Consider the following 14197-nt stretch of genomic DNA (forward strand, 5'->3'; position numbering starts at 1 on the left):
CCATGGTCAAGTGTAAAGGGGGTATAGCTTAAATTAATTCTCCTGTTACTTCCCCTCTATACCACCATACCACAAAGTTGATTTAAACAATGGCCATGTTTCTTTTTACCCAGGACTGTGAAGACCCCAATCCTCTGATCCGTGCCCTTGCTGTGCGCACAATGGGCTGCATTCGTGTAGATAAGATCACAGAGTACCTTTGTGAGCCTCTGCGAAAGTGTCTGAAGGATGAGGACCCATATGTTCGCAAGACTGCTGCAGTGTGCGTGGCCAAACTTCATGACATCAACGCACAGATGGTGGAGGACCAAGGCTTCCTTGACTCGCTACGGGATCTTATTGCAGACTCCAACCCAATGGTGAGGCCTTTGAATTTATATGTATTCATACTGACATCTTGAAAAAATTACTGACATCAGAAGTCTTGAAATGTAAATTTTGAGAATCCATCCTTGCTGCTGAGCACCAGGCTATGCCGTCTTATCCCAGCTATGCTAACTTGGCACAGTCAACCATAGTGTTAATAAACTGGTTTCAACAGCAGTGGCACTGACTGCCCAAGAGAGTGATCGGCCCCCTGTTATGCAGCAGGGGTGTTACCGCACCCCCTTTACCCGCTGACCTAGGCCAGAAGACGTCACTTCTTCTAACCACATATGGAATACCTGGTTGACAAAATGGACCCAGGATGCCATCGTGAGGCTCCCCTTTACTTTTCTGTAGTGTGGAGGGTTGCCGATTGGCTCCAGAGTTCACCAGAAACCATTTTTCTTTCTTCCAGAAGAAGTACACACATTTAAATGTAAATGTCAGCTAAATGCAGAGCCTTCCTCTGAAGAAAAGCAAAAGCTGTGATCACTTGCAGACTTCAGAGATCAGGCAGCCTAATATGGTTGCTTGCTGCCATAAAAAAAGTCCACGTGGATCTATAAGTCCACGTAGTCCTAAAAGTCCACGTAGGGCTATATATAGAAGTAACATTTTAGAGCTTCTTGATCTAAGGAGAAATCCGATTTCCTTTTGGAGTCAAAAATACATTTTTCCCCTGATGGCAGAATTCGAAGTAGCTTAATTAGGGTTGGTGTTTTTTGCCTTCTTTTGGATCAACACTAGGAAGGTTAGATAGAAGGGTTGAACTTGATGGATTTAGGTCTTTTTTCAACCTTATGTACCTTATGTAACTATGGATCAGTGATTATGATGTTACAGTTTCCCCAAAACCTCCCTCCCACAATAAAAAGTATAAATTAGCTTAAAGACACGAAATGAGGAAATAAACTGAAGACTTTTTTATTTTACCAGGATATCATGTGGACAGATGCACAATATCTATCTGCCTAAGTGCCTATGGCAGATCACGGTCCTGTTGCCCATAAACTAATTCTGGATCAGGAATTGGGCTAATCCGTTTATAATAACCATCTGTAAATGTCCAAGTGCATGTTTTTTTTAATTTCATATAAGCCATATTATATCGTTAATTCAGAGCTAAGTATATTATTTTTAAAGTGCCCCTGTCTTCCATTGTTTATTGCAGTTTGAGCTTGCAAGTAGACAGGATGATGTTTACAGCCAATATATTAGCACAATTATTTAGCCTATAAACAAGATCTATGCCCAAATGCCTCGCTGCTATTTAAAGTGTACCCCTTAATGCTTCAAATGATGCATTGTCTTATATATATATATATATATTTTTTAAAGTGTTTATGGCTTTATCTGTTATATTACTCAACAATTCGGGGTGTATTTTTTAAGGAGAGAGTTTATACGAGCGTTGGATGCAACATACCGACTCGGTTATGCTTTATAAAGGGCCCACCTTGCCGAGTTGCTTACGCAAGAAGAAATACGCTTGCCCTTTGTGATAGAATCAACCAGCAAGATGTCCGATTTAATCATGCATTGTACAGGGCAAAACAAGCTCTTCTTATGGTATTAAGAGCACCGTGATTGGCTCTATTATAATGATGTACTGGAATAAGGCAGTTTTCTAGCAAATGTTCTTTTTTAGTGAATATGCTCATTTGTTTTTTTAAGACACCCATCTGTATATCAGTCTAAATGTAGAAATAGGCAAGATTGGGTTCCGTAAACATGAGTAATTGACATGTTGCTGGTTGTGTTACTGATAGTGATAAAAGAACAGGCTTTGACATGTGTAGCCATGCAGGGTTTCAATCAGTGCATGCGGATGCAGAAGGTTGCCTAGCAACACCCTTTTCCCACCTCTGGCAGTCTCTCTGTGAAGCGATGCGCTAGATGAACACTGCGTTTATTGGTTGCTAGGCAACCTGACCTATTTTCCCTGGTTCATCCCAGGGTGTTAACTGAAACCGAACTGATGTCTTCATTCCTGGTTAAAATTGCAGAAAATGGGAAGTTTAATATACACTCTTACATAACAATCCAGAGCCCACCACCACCTTGATAACTATTAGCATCGCCATCCATGGCTATACCGTTACAGTAGTATTTGATCAGTCCATACTAATGAAAGCAAACATAGATTTATATGAAATAAAAAAGAACGTCCCTTGAACTAATGCATACACGCTAAATGAGCAATAATTGTAAGAATTTGAGGATTCTGGGATTTTAAGAGGAATAGCACAAAAAAACAGTTTTTCCATATTACTAAATAATGAAACATGCTGACATCAGGAAATGCATAGGAACTTTGTTTTTTAATGTTTGTAAAATTCTCTCAGAAATGCCATACTGTTCCCTGAAAACAATGGAAAATAAGTCACGATTTTAATGAATCTGAGATTGAGCCACCATTAAAAATAATTTAGGGCTGTTTGTCTTTTATAGGAAAAGATCTCTGTAAGTCACACTATTTAGTTTCCTCTAAAAAGGCAAGCTGACTTGTTATCCATGTGATCCCTACTTTTTTTTTTTTTTCTCTGCGGTCAGTTTCTGATGTAATATTTCAGACTGCCTATGGATTGACAGTGATGCCACATATACAGCAATAAACATATTGTTCTAAAAGTCCTCCAGAAGGCATGTCTTCAGTTACGTGTTTAGTAGTTAGATGCCTTTTTAGCTAATTTAGATGTAGAGTTTCACGAGGTTTGAAGATATTTTACCCATCATTTTTATTAACATTCATTAGTCTTACCACAAGGGGGCGACGTACCACCATTAAAATTCACTTATGCTCTACAGTATTACGCAGATACAAAATAAACACAATATTAAGTAAAAGATAAGGATATCTCAGAGTATGCTGTCTACCAATTAAAATAAAGAAGAAAAGAAATATCCCAAACAGGCATATCGATATATTGCCTGTTAACCATGGAAGGCGGTGAGAGGAGCCATCCATGGTAGTAAAACTTTAACCTTTATTACTGAATTAAAAAATAACAACATCCCTCAATATATCTCTAGAGTTGCCTGCTTGGGATTTTGCTTTGTTTTATCTTGATCTGTGTGACGGCTTGAGGCAGCAACTACTACAGTGGAGTTGCTACACTCTATTGATGCCAACTTACAATGTTTGGGCCACAGCCCTCGTCATCATCATTTGTATCTTTAATGCAAAGAGATGTTTAACCTGAAAACTGTTAAGGCAGTAGTTTGCTAAACATAAGAATTCCAATCCCTATATTATTAACTGGTAATCACTTTATGTCATGGCCGACTCAAAAAGGTTCATTTGTGTCTGATATCCTCAATAAGAATGATTAACTTTTGTAACAGTTTCTATAATTAACCAAAAAATTAAAACATTTTTTTTTAATTGTATGAGGTTAAATACTTGGACAGGCGTGCAGTCGCGCTGCTGGCTTCCTATCAGACGGCATAATAGATTCAGTAATAGATGGGTAACTTGCCTTGTAATGATCGTTTCATGCAGTGTGTTTTCTGGGTGTCCTAGCGGGCAGAGCTGGTCGCTAACAGTGCAGCATCCATAAGCTGCTTTTGATGGAAATATTCTTCCAGTACAACAAGCTTCTGGTATAGCTGGCACTGGCAGACCATGGCATGATTTAATATACCTGGGTTTAGCTGGTGAGATTTCAACTCCTGCCCTGCACAATGCATTGTTAAATCAATGGAATGGTTTTCAGGAAACTGTACATCTTATAGGACCAAATCATCCCTTATTATAGTCAGTATATTCAATAGTTTGTAGTAATGTTTCATTTAATGCTTGTGTTGACCTTTACGAAGACTACTAATTGTTGAAAATAACTGTATATTGCCTTAGGATACAATATTATTGTTTGCAGTTTTGCATAGCTGATTTTGGATATTTTGCTACCTGGCCAGTGGTTCTTTTGTACCTTTAGAAATGTGCAGATCACCTTTACACTTGGAGCCACATGTATTTAACATTGTGCTGATGATTCTAGTTAACCAGCCATTTCATCACACACCCCAGAAGAGAAGATCAGCCTCACTGGGCAGTACTGGCAGGGTTTGCTTCTTTCTTATGTATCCCTTGTAAAAGTGTTTGAGCCATCATACTTTTGCGTCCCCTGGCCAGGGTTAAACGTCCATACAGCCGGCCAAGTATCTAGCTGACTACATGCTTGCCCACTGTCCCACGTTTCGAGGACTGCATGTGGTGGCGAGTGGATGTGAATAATCTGCCGCCCAGAATCCCTGTGATTTATTTTTCTATTCCCCTTTGTTTCCTCTGTTTAAATCGTGAGTTCTTCCACCGTTTATCGGCACGCCCCCACCCACTCTTCCTTCCTATAATGTTTTAATAGTTTGGTAAGTGGAAGATTCCTATTAATCAAAAGCGTATTACACCTCATTAGCCGTGCTACACACTCAGTTAATTTCCCAATTACCCTCTGACAGTAACAAAGCAGAATCAGGTCCCTGCTCTTATTCATCCTGTCTTTGCAGCTTTTGCCTTATTCTATAGTGCCAGTTTAGTCATGCAGTGGAAGTTTAATGTAAAGGAACGGTCACAAGAAAACTGGAAGATAGAGAAATCATCACCTAATTACAAGTTATTTCAAGGGTGACGGTAAAGGGTGTTGTGAACAATTCGCCAATTAGTTTATATTTCAGCGGTACTATGACAATTTATCAGAAGGAGGAATATTTACATTTTTACATACACTACCATTCAAAAGTTTTGGGTCTCCTAGAAGTTTCATAAATACAGTGTAGACAATGTTGTAAATGATTATTGTATCTGGAAACGGCTTTTTAATGGAATATCCTCATAGGCGTACGGAGGCCCTTTATCACTCTCATCACTCCTGTGTTCCAACGGCATGTTGTGTTTGCTAATCCAAGTTTAAGTTTTTGCAGTTATGTTATGGGTAGAAATTTCCATGAAAACAGGTCGATGACCCGAAATTTTTGAACGGTATTGTACAGAAGATCTTTGACATTTTATCATTTCAATGATGCTTCTCATTCACTCGCATTAGGATAGTTCTTCTTTCGGGTACCTTCAGAAGTTTGCATAACCTCCATATTGTAACAAAGCCCGCAGGTTCTGTTAAATGCTGTTGTTTTAGTTGGATTCTAGTAGCGCCATTTTAGACCCTCCCCATTAAAATGCTGTACAACCTTTCCTTTACTGAGAGGGTGATGGATAAGTGGAACAGTCTCCCAGCAGAAGAATTGGCTCACACTTGTCCCTCATGACAACTCAGTTGTGCTTGGCTTCAGCCCGCCATGGCTTATACTGTGCCGCTGCCATATTTCCCTTTGTAGTTTGAGGGTTTAGTAAGTCGGTGTCTTTCTCTCTCTCGGGTCTATACACTTACACGGCAGTTTGCAGGAGTGTTTATTTGTAATGTTCCCTGATAGCGCTACACATTATGACAGAGGAAACCTTTGTCTTACGAGTTATGAAATTTCCCCATTAGTGAGAATCAATCTTTTCTTAATGCAACGTTAATGTGTTTCATCCCTCTAACAAATGCCCTAAAGTCCCCCAATACGGATCTTCCAATATTGCTTGTATCGTCCGTAAAAATTGTTAATGTTCATAACAAAACATGAAATCCACCGCTATCGAGCCTATAGCCGACACCTGAGATAGACCGTGATTCATTGCAGCCGCCACTTCTTTTCATCCGCCGCTGTCCTCTGTTTTGGGAGATACCAGCCCTTTCACGGCTATATCAATAAATCAGAGCGAGTTCCTTCTGATTCTTTGCTTTTAATTACACATTATTTAAGACCCTACGTAAAATGTCATTTTCTCTACACATAGTTAGTCCCCGTAGGAAATATGTTTGAAGCAGGTCTCTCCGTGTATGTAGTTCTTGCATTAGGAAGGACGAACATAATCTTCCTTTGTGTACCTGTAGCTGTCCCAGTACACCTCACATAAAACCTAATCACCCATTAACTACATCGGTTTAAAGGTGCTGTTCCACTTACACAAAACATTCATTGCACTCATGCACATGCAAATGGGCTTTGAAAAGAAAGACCAAATGCGACCAATACGTTCCCAACAAAAATGTATGAGGCAAAGATGAACTTGATTAAAGAATTAATTCCAGGAAAGGCTTGGGCACTCGGCAGTACCAGGATTATCTAATGCTGTATTCAGTTAGAAAATTGTTAAAGGTGCTCTCCAGGCGTATTCTCCAGAACCCCCTCCATATACATTTCCCCCCCTCCATCTGTGACACAGCAATACATATAGAGTATATAGACTCTAATATGCATACTTTTTTCTTCTAGTTATAACGGCAAGATATTCATATTTGGTGCGTATGTATGTTATTTATAATGTCCTGTTACGCACTATGGTTTTGTAACTTTCTTCTCCCTTATCAGGTGGTGGCCAATGCTGTGGCAGCTCTTTCTGAGATCAGCGAGTCCCATCCGAATAGTAATCTGCTGGACCTGAATCCCCAAAACATCAATAAGTTGCTGACAGCCTTGAATGAATGTACCGAGTGGGGTCAGATCTTCATCTTGGATTGCCTGTCTAATTACAATCCCAAGGATGAGAGGGAGGCTCAAAGGTAAATCCTACTCGCTTGGTACCTATATACTGTTGCGTAATCAGTATGTACAAGTGTGTGATATATTACGTTATTATTATTTATTATGTTATTACGACCTATCAATGTATTTTACTATTGCAAAGCTGGCTGCTCAAATACGTTTTTCTTAGAGAAACTGGCTACTTTTTTATGAAAAAAAAATGTGAACTGAGTAGCAATTTTCCCTTTTTTCCCTCAAGCTATGGAAAAGTACTTAGATTAAGGAGAAAATGTTGAGGTAGGACTACATGAGCCTGCAACTAGGCTTCAAGTAATTGCACTAATTGCCAATAAATAAGTGGATGGATGGCATTGAGGCGAGAGTTGCTTTGTAAGGTGCAGTCTCTTTGCTGATTGTGCCAAATGTTTTGTGACAAAAATTAAGACTTTTCTTCACTTTGTCTAGCATCTGCGAGCGTGTCACTCCTCGGCTGTCCCACGCCAACTCTGCTGTGGTCCTCTCAGCGGTTAAGGTTTTGATGAAGTTCCTGGAACTCTTGCCCAAAGACTCTGATTACTACACCATGCTGTTAAAGAAGCTGGCGCCTCCACTGGTGACCCTTCTTTCAGGAGAACCAGAGGTGCAGTACGTGGCTCTGAGGAACATAAACCTCATTGTCCAAAAACGGTCAGTAAAATCCTGCTATTGTCTTATCTAGCATTTCTCAACCATGTGCACCTACCTCTAAAACGATCCATGTGACTCCTCCCTATGCCTAAAGTGCCACATTGTAAGGCTGTCCAGGGTCTTCACATGTGAAGCAGTCTAATTAATCAGCTAATAAAACCTAGTTTACATTTCCTAAACTTCTGAACGATGCTTTTTTGGCTTCTTGCATCGCAATAAATACGCTTTTAACCCAGAGTATACTCTCTTCTACGGTTTCACTTCTCCTGTTAAGATGAAATTCCTGGGGCCCATGTCTTAGTATCTCACGACTTCATGTTGATTTAGCCATAGTGTTTCTGAGACTTGATTGCTTTCATTTCCACTACATCAATAACCGTATACAAATTAGATGCTAAGTATTCTCTGTGTTGGCTCTTGGTTGATCTGCTCTCCTCTGAATTGTTCATGGCACATTAATTTCCTCCCATCCTCCTGTTTTCAGGACCTTCTTATTTGTGGCCGGGCCGCTCAATTCCGGCGATAAATAGAATGGCAGTGATTATTTTGTAAACTGTGGGCTTTCGGGCCTGCTACATTTAATCCAGTATTCTCACTGGGAAATACTGTCCTATTGCATGGGCTGTTGGTCTCAGAAAGTTAGACATTTTGGTAAACCTAATCAAGTGTTGATTGCAGATTAAAAATAATGAAAAAGATTTCGTTTAGAATCACGTCGACATGAAATTTGAAATGCGCCTTAAAGGTCTTTGTAAATACAGAGCCCTACGACTACAAATCAACCATAATTGTAGGATTTATTTAAAATATAAAGCAGTTAATGTTCTGTTCTATCCTAAAGATCAACAAACTGCATTAACATTAATATGAAATGACAAACTTTCTTTTTCTTCTTAACAGTCCTTGTATTCAGTTAGTTTGGTGCATTAACCCTTTGTGCATTTGGGAAGAGTCCTCCTCATTAGATCTACAGTACACAGGAAACGGCGTCCTACTTAGATCTTGTGCAAAATGATAAACCACAGGAAATAAATACATTTTGTTATTAAAACACTTCATTGGGGAGCGGAGCCAATATATCAAAATAATTGAGAAGAAATTAGGTTAATACCCACCTAATGCAATACATCCTGTATTTTTTAAAAAGGCATTTTCCTAGACATTGAACTCTAATTTTCTCAAAACCATATGTAACAGACTTTTAACTTTAGAATATCTAGTAGAATGCCCAAATATAACAAGCTCTTTCGGGATCTACAAGATTATTCTTGGGATCTACAAGAGTATTCCCTATATGTTGTATCTCGTCTATTGTTGTTTGGCTTGGGAGCGTAGGGGTGTATGAGGAAAAAGGAAGAGAACTTCAGGATCGATTGATTAGGTAATGCAAAAATGTATAGAATAGTGTTTCAGACAGGAGCCATCTCTGTCATATTAGGTGTCTGAGAAAATCAATGTACGAGCAATCTGTATTGAACAATAAACTCATACTGTCTGCTTTATCTCAGGCCGGAAATTTTGAAACAGGAGATCAAAGTGTTCTTTGTCAAATACAATGATCCTATTTATGTCAAGCTTGAGAAATTGGACATCATGATACGACTGGCATCACAGGCCAATATCGCTCAGGTCAGTATCTGTTGGTAGCTAATGTGTCGGTGCTTAGAAATCTGTATTCAACTGGGTTTAACGGGCCAGCTGAATACTTCCCGGCGGTGTGGGATATAATTGATAAGCACTAAACCTTTTAAGCGTTGATTTCACCTTTGTCTTCTACCACTTTCTGTTATCAGAACCCTTTGGAATACTCAGAGCTCCCATATTGGCTTGAATAAACTCCTCACCCTCCTATTGATAGGAATAATAATTTAAAAATAATATCCTCGTTTTGAAAAGTGTCCGAATAACGACAGCCGGTCTGTTATTGGATCGAGTGAGGTACTTGGTTTGTATCGAAGCTTCTGTAGTGCCTGTATATACATTTTCCCATGCTGCAAATTCTCTCAGTGATATGCATCAACTTGCATGATTAAAAACCCACCTGATGTGTATTCAATTCTAATCTTCAAAAAAACATAAACCAGCAGGGCAGAATTAAGGAAATGATCTAACTATTTATTCATTTTTATCAGAGGTAATTAATAATAAAAAAAGTTACTTGCAATGTGGTAGTCACCGTTTAACCTAAATATCGCAATGCCTATAAACGTTTTACAGGTGTTGGCGGAGCTGAAGGAATATGCTACAGAGGTGGATGTGGATTTTGTCCGTAAGGCTGTCCGTGCCATAGGCCGATGTGCCATCAAAGTTGAGGTAAATCATAGAATGATGGTCTTTTGCAGACCATAGTTTAAGGAACCGTATGTGAGATATGTTATATTCATAAGCAGCTTTTGCCTCCTAGCAATCTGCAGAGCGCTGTGTGAGCACCTTACTTGACCTTATCCAGACCAAAGTTAACTACGTGGTGCAAGAGGCAATTGTGGTCATCAGGGACATTTTCCGCAAGTACCCGAACAAGTATGTGTGCCTCAAGATGACATTCCTCTTATTACGTATGTTTAGTTATTTAAGTTGATCACCTCTGTCCAGATGCCCCACGTTTATTTTCCCCTGTGCTTGCCCTAGGTACGAGAGCATCATTGCCACTCTGTGTGAGAATCTAGACTCTCTGGATGAGCCAGATGCCCGCGCTGCCATGATCTGGATTGTTGGAGAATACGCAGAGCGCATCGACAATGCAGATGAGCTGCTGGAGAGTTTCTTGGAAGGATTCCACGATGAGAGCACACAGGTATGAAATGACATCTGCTACCATCTCAAAAATATGGAATGTAAAAATATTCATTTTATAACCCTGCTTGTAATAGTTGGATGGGCTTATACGGCTTACTGAACCTAATGCTGTCTTGTTTAAATTTTGCCCCTGTGGTTTCACCCTGTGCACTGTTCAGGAATGGAAAGCTAAGTTGTACCAGATTGGGTTGGTTAAATGTCTTTACCTACCAAGACTATTACAATTGGGTCCCTGATATACAAACACTAGATAAATTCGCAAATGCACGTCGTCTTGGTATTTCCTTAACCTTCTTTTGGGCAGGAGGCCTGTTATAGATTGGTGCATGCTAGGGCTACATTGAGGTATGGAAGCATAAATAAGTACTGTAGGAAGCTCTCTTGACATAATGATTGAGGTGTCCATAACCGATGACTGGACTACTACGGTGTGTGACAGCAGTGTCCGACTTATTCGTATCAGCTGTTTGTTGGTGACTGAATGCACATTATTTATTTATTATATTTAATGCATTTGTTTGAGCTGGAACATACTCCAAGTAGCTAGGGGCAGTGTAAGTTGTCTAGCCCGGTATGATGGAGAACTGCCGGCTCTGTGACCTTCCTACATTATAGGTTATACGACCGATGAGAGGTGTTTTGACTTTGTACCATTCTTCTTAATTTTTAGCACGCTGACAATTAATGTAACATGCCTGTCTCCACATTGGCCATGCCTTATTAGAAACTTGGCTATCCTGTTTATATTTTAATGTGTTATGGTAAAACTTTACTAAAAAGATTTTAAATAAATGTAGCCCCTGTCCCTTAAGAAATCATGTGTTGTACGTACAGTGTAACAATGGTACCCTAAAGGCACATTTTGTATTATATCACCCAATATATCACTTGGTGTTAGATTTAAGACTTACAGTTGAGGTGTTGCCCAAAAAAGGTTTGCGTTCCATTCTTGCCAAAAACTGTATCGGAGGATGAATTTAGCAGGTTGATGCCTCTGACCTCAATGGAAATAACTGAACCAGAATCATGTATGGTGTCATTTTCTGTAGAATAGGAGCAGTAACCTTGTAAACACTTCAGATGTTGTTGAGCTACCACACATCCCCATGGCAGATGATCATGGGAGGTGGTATTCAAGGATAAGTGTAGTAAATCCCTTAAGCGCTAATAACATAACTGCTGTAAAACTTTAATGCAAGGGTATGTCACTGCTGACACCCACCAGAAGTTCACTTGAGGACAGGAGAACCTCAGGAGGGTCTTTCTAGACCCTGCTGGCTGCAATAATTGCTATCCGCAATGCTGGGCTGCGGAGCTCTGCTTGCTGATCACATTGGCACAAGCAGGTCAGGAGGAGCAGAGGGAGAAAAATAGCTTCTCCTTCTTAAAAATGATATCAATAAATAAGAGAAAAAATGAAATAATACAAATTTGAAATAAAATTAATTGGGAGCCCAGTGATGTCCCCAAGAGGACAGCAATGTGCCCTTCAGTCCCTCCACTAGACGTAAAAAAATGAAATCACTATCCCTAACCTCTTAAGCATATTTAATATGGGGTCATATGCAAAGCATGGACTTGGCCCTCTGGAACATAAAAGATTGTTTGCGGGATATGACTGTAATCAGTAGAAGTTGCTGAGTATAAATTGGGTCATTGTTCAGCTGTGGCACTTATTTTAGTATAGTTGAACTATTACTATTATTACTAGTAATCATTATGTTTTATGAATTTCTATTGTTCTAAAAGAATACCCTACTTCTCCTAAACAAAATGACAACAACAAACCTATAGTAAAAATGTATAAAGGTGTTAACATTTTACAGCACTTACAGTGTTATTAGTGTTTAAGGGATAAAAATAAACTTTAAACAATATCTATATATATTTTATTGTATTTTTAACTGCAATGGTATTTTACTAATGGCTATTGCACATAACAGAACACCAGAATCAGCAGTGAAGATTTGTATTGGCCCTAAAATTTCTCATATAGTATTCAATGTTCTGCTTGAGTAAAAGGACTGTTATTAAAATGCAAATCCCCTTTTCCTTTTCAACAGACCGCTCTAGTGTTTAGTACGTCCAGATGAATCTATAACATAGTTGTTAGTGACTGTTGTAGTATGTAGATGGGAGTAATTGAAGCCCGAGTTAGCGGAGCAGATCGTAACAGATATTCATTAGTCCAGGACTGCTCTGAATATATTTGATTGCAAATGACATGATTGTTTCTGCAGTCATGGATATTATATGAAGATGAGATTTATTAAGGAGACGCTGAAAAGAAATGGGGACAAGGCTGCGATGGCTTGTTTCTCTCTGCTGTACAGGGACATATATCTGCTGTATAGTGTCGTTCCTGGATGTCTTAAGTGTTTAATATGTGTGTGTTTTTTCCCTTGTCAAATATTTAAATGTCTTATTTCATTGTGTTTGCATTATACTGTATAACATGAATCTTGGGTTTTTATTCCCACGAACTGTATTGAGGCTGCCTGCTATTTGTCTGACCCACCGCTGCTTGAGATAAAGCCTTTCATTCTGTCATTAAACTAGACTTGTCACTTTTCCCAAATAATATATATAAATATATATATATATATATAATGTGTGTGTGTAATATTTGGAAATAAATGTTATCTATTGTTTTATATAGCGCCATCATATTCTGTAGCACTGTAAAATGGGTAGACAGGACATTGCCAGTAGTACTGGTATGTATAACGAAACATACCGTATTTATCGGCGTATAACACGCACTTTTTTAACTAAAATTTGAAGCTGAAATCCTACCTGCGTGTTATACGCCGATAAATCCTAGAGCCAGTGGCGGAACTACCGGGGTCGCAACTGCGACCGGGCCCTGGAGTTCTGCCAGTCAGGGGGGGCCCAAGGGGTGCCGAGCGGTTGCTGAAGACGACCGCTCGGCAACTCTCGGGCCCCCCTGACTGACAGAAATCCAGGACTCCTCTGCTCTCAGCCGCCTGCCGCCTGCCTCAGCCTCAGCCTCCGCCGCCTGCCTCAGCCTCCGCCGCCTGCCTCAGCCTCCGCCGCCTGCCGCCTGCCGCCTCAGCCTCCTCCGCCGCCGCCGCCGCCTGCCTCAGCGCTTCAACTCTTGTGTTGGAAGCGTGAGGCGTTTGTCTCGGGTGCCGGCGCTCAGCAGTGAAGCGCCGGCACCCGAGACAAACGCCTCACGCTTCCAACACAGGAGTTGAAGGTAAGTGACCGGGGTGGGGTTAGGGAGAGAGAGGGGAGATCCTGAGAAGGGGGGTTAGGGTGTGTGTCTGAGTGTGTGTGTGTCTTACTGTGTGTGTGTCTTACTGTGTGTGTGTCTTACTGTGTGTGTGGTTTCCCAGATAGCAGTGATTCTGATGAAGTTTTTTTTGTTCAGTTTTTTTGTTCAAAAATGGGGGTGCGTGTTATACACCAGTGCGTGTTATACGCCGATAAATACGGTAATTTGATTTACAGAAACAGGTGAGGAGGGCCCTGCTCAAAAGCGCTTACATTCTAGAAGGTGTTATGGTGTATTACACAAGAGGTAAAAGTACCACTGTTAGGGGTGGACCAGCCTCACTAGTATAAGTATTGCAGGGGAGGATAGAAGGAGATCATTGTATGAGCGGAGAGACCGGTTAGAAGTGTATATATAGAGATGAATGAGGAGATGTAAGTAGGGGAACCGCTATGAAGAGCTTTGAAAGAAAGACTCAACATATTGAAATTAATCCTAAAGTGCACAGACAGCTGCCTGGCAGAGGGGAGAAGTAATTCATGGTGT

At 40.1% G+C, this 14197-nt stretch overlaps 1 protein-coding gene across 2 annotated transcripts in view; it reads left to right on the forward strand.

Annotated features, from left to right (window-relative positions):
- Nucleotides 1–14197, forward strand: part of AP2B1 (adaptor related protein complex 2 subunit beta 1) — a 39998-nt gene that overhangs the window by 4813 nt on the left and 20988 nt on the right. For both annotated transcript variants that reach the window (XM_053454820.1, XM_053454819.1), the window contains exons 5-11: nucleotides 114–359; nucleotides 6778–6968; nucleotides 7396–7617; nucleotides 9126–9246; nucleotides 9835–9930; nucleotides 10022–10137; nucleotides 10246–10411. In XM_053454820.1, the coding sequence (XP_053310795.1) occupies nucleotides 114–359; nucleotides 6778–6968; nucleotides 7396–7617; nucleotides 9126–9246; nucleotides 9835–9930; nucleotides 10022–10137; nucleotides 10246–10411 (1158 nt within the window). The remainder of the gene's footprint in view (nucleotides 1–113; nucleotides 360–6777; nucleotides 6969–7395; nucleotides 7618–9125; nucleotides 9247–9834; nucleotides 9931–10021; nucleotides 10138–10245; nucleotides 10412–14197) is intronic.

This window comes from Spea bombifrons, chromosome 2 (genome assembly GCF_027358695.1).
Source record: "Spea bombifrons isolate aSpeBom1 chromosome 2, aSpeBom1.2.pri, whole genome shotgun sequence".
NCBI lineage: Eukaryota > Metazoa > Chordata > Amphibia > Anura > Pelobatidae > Spea > Spea bombifrons.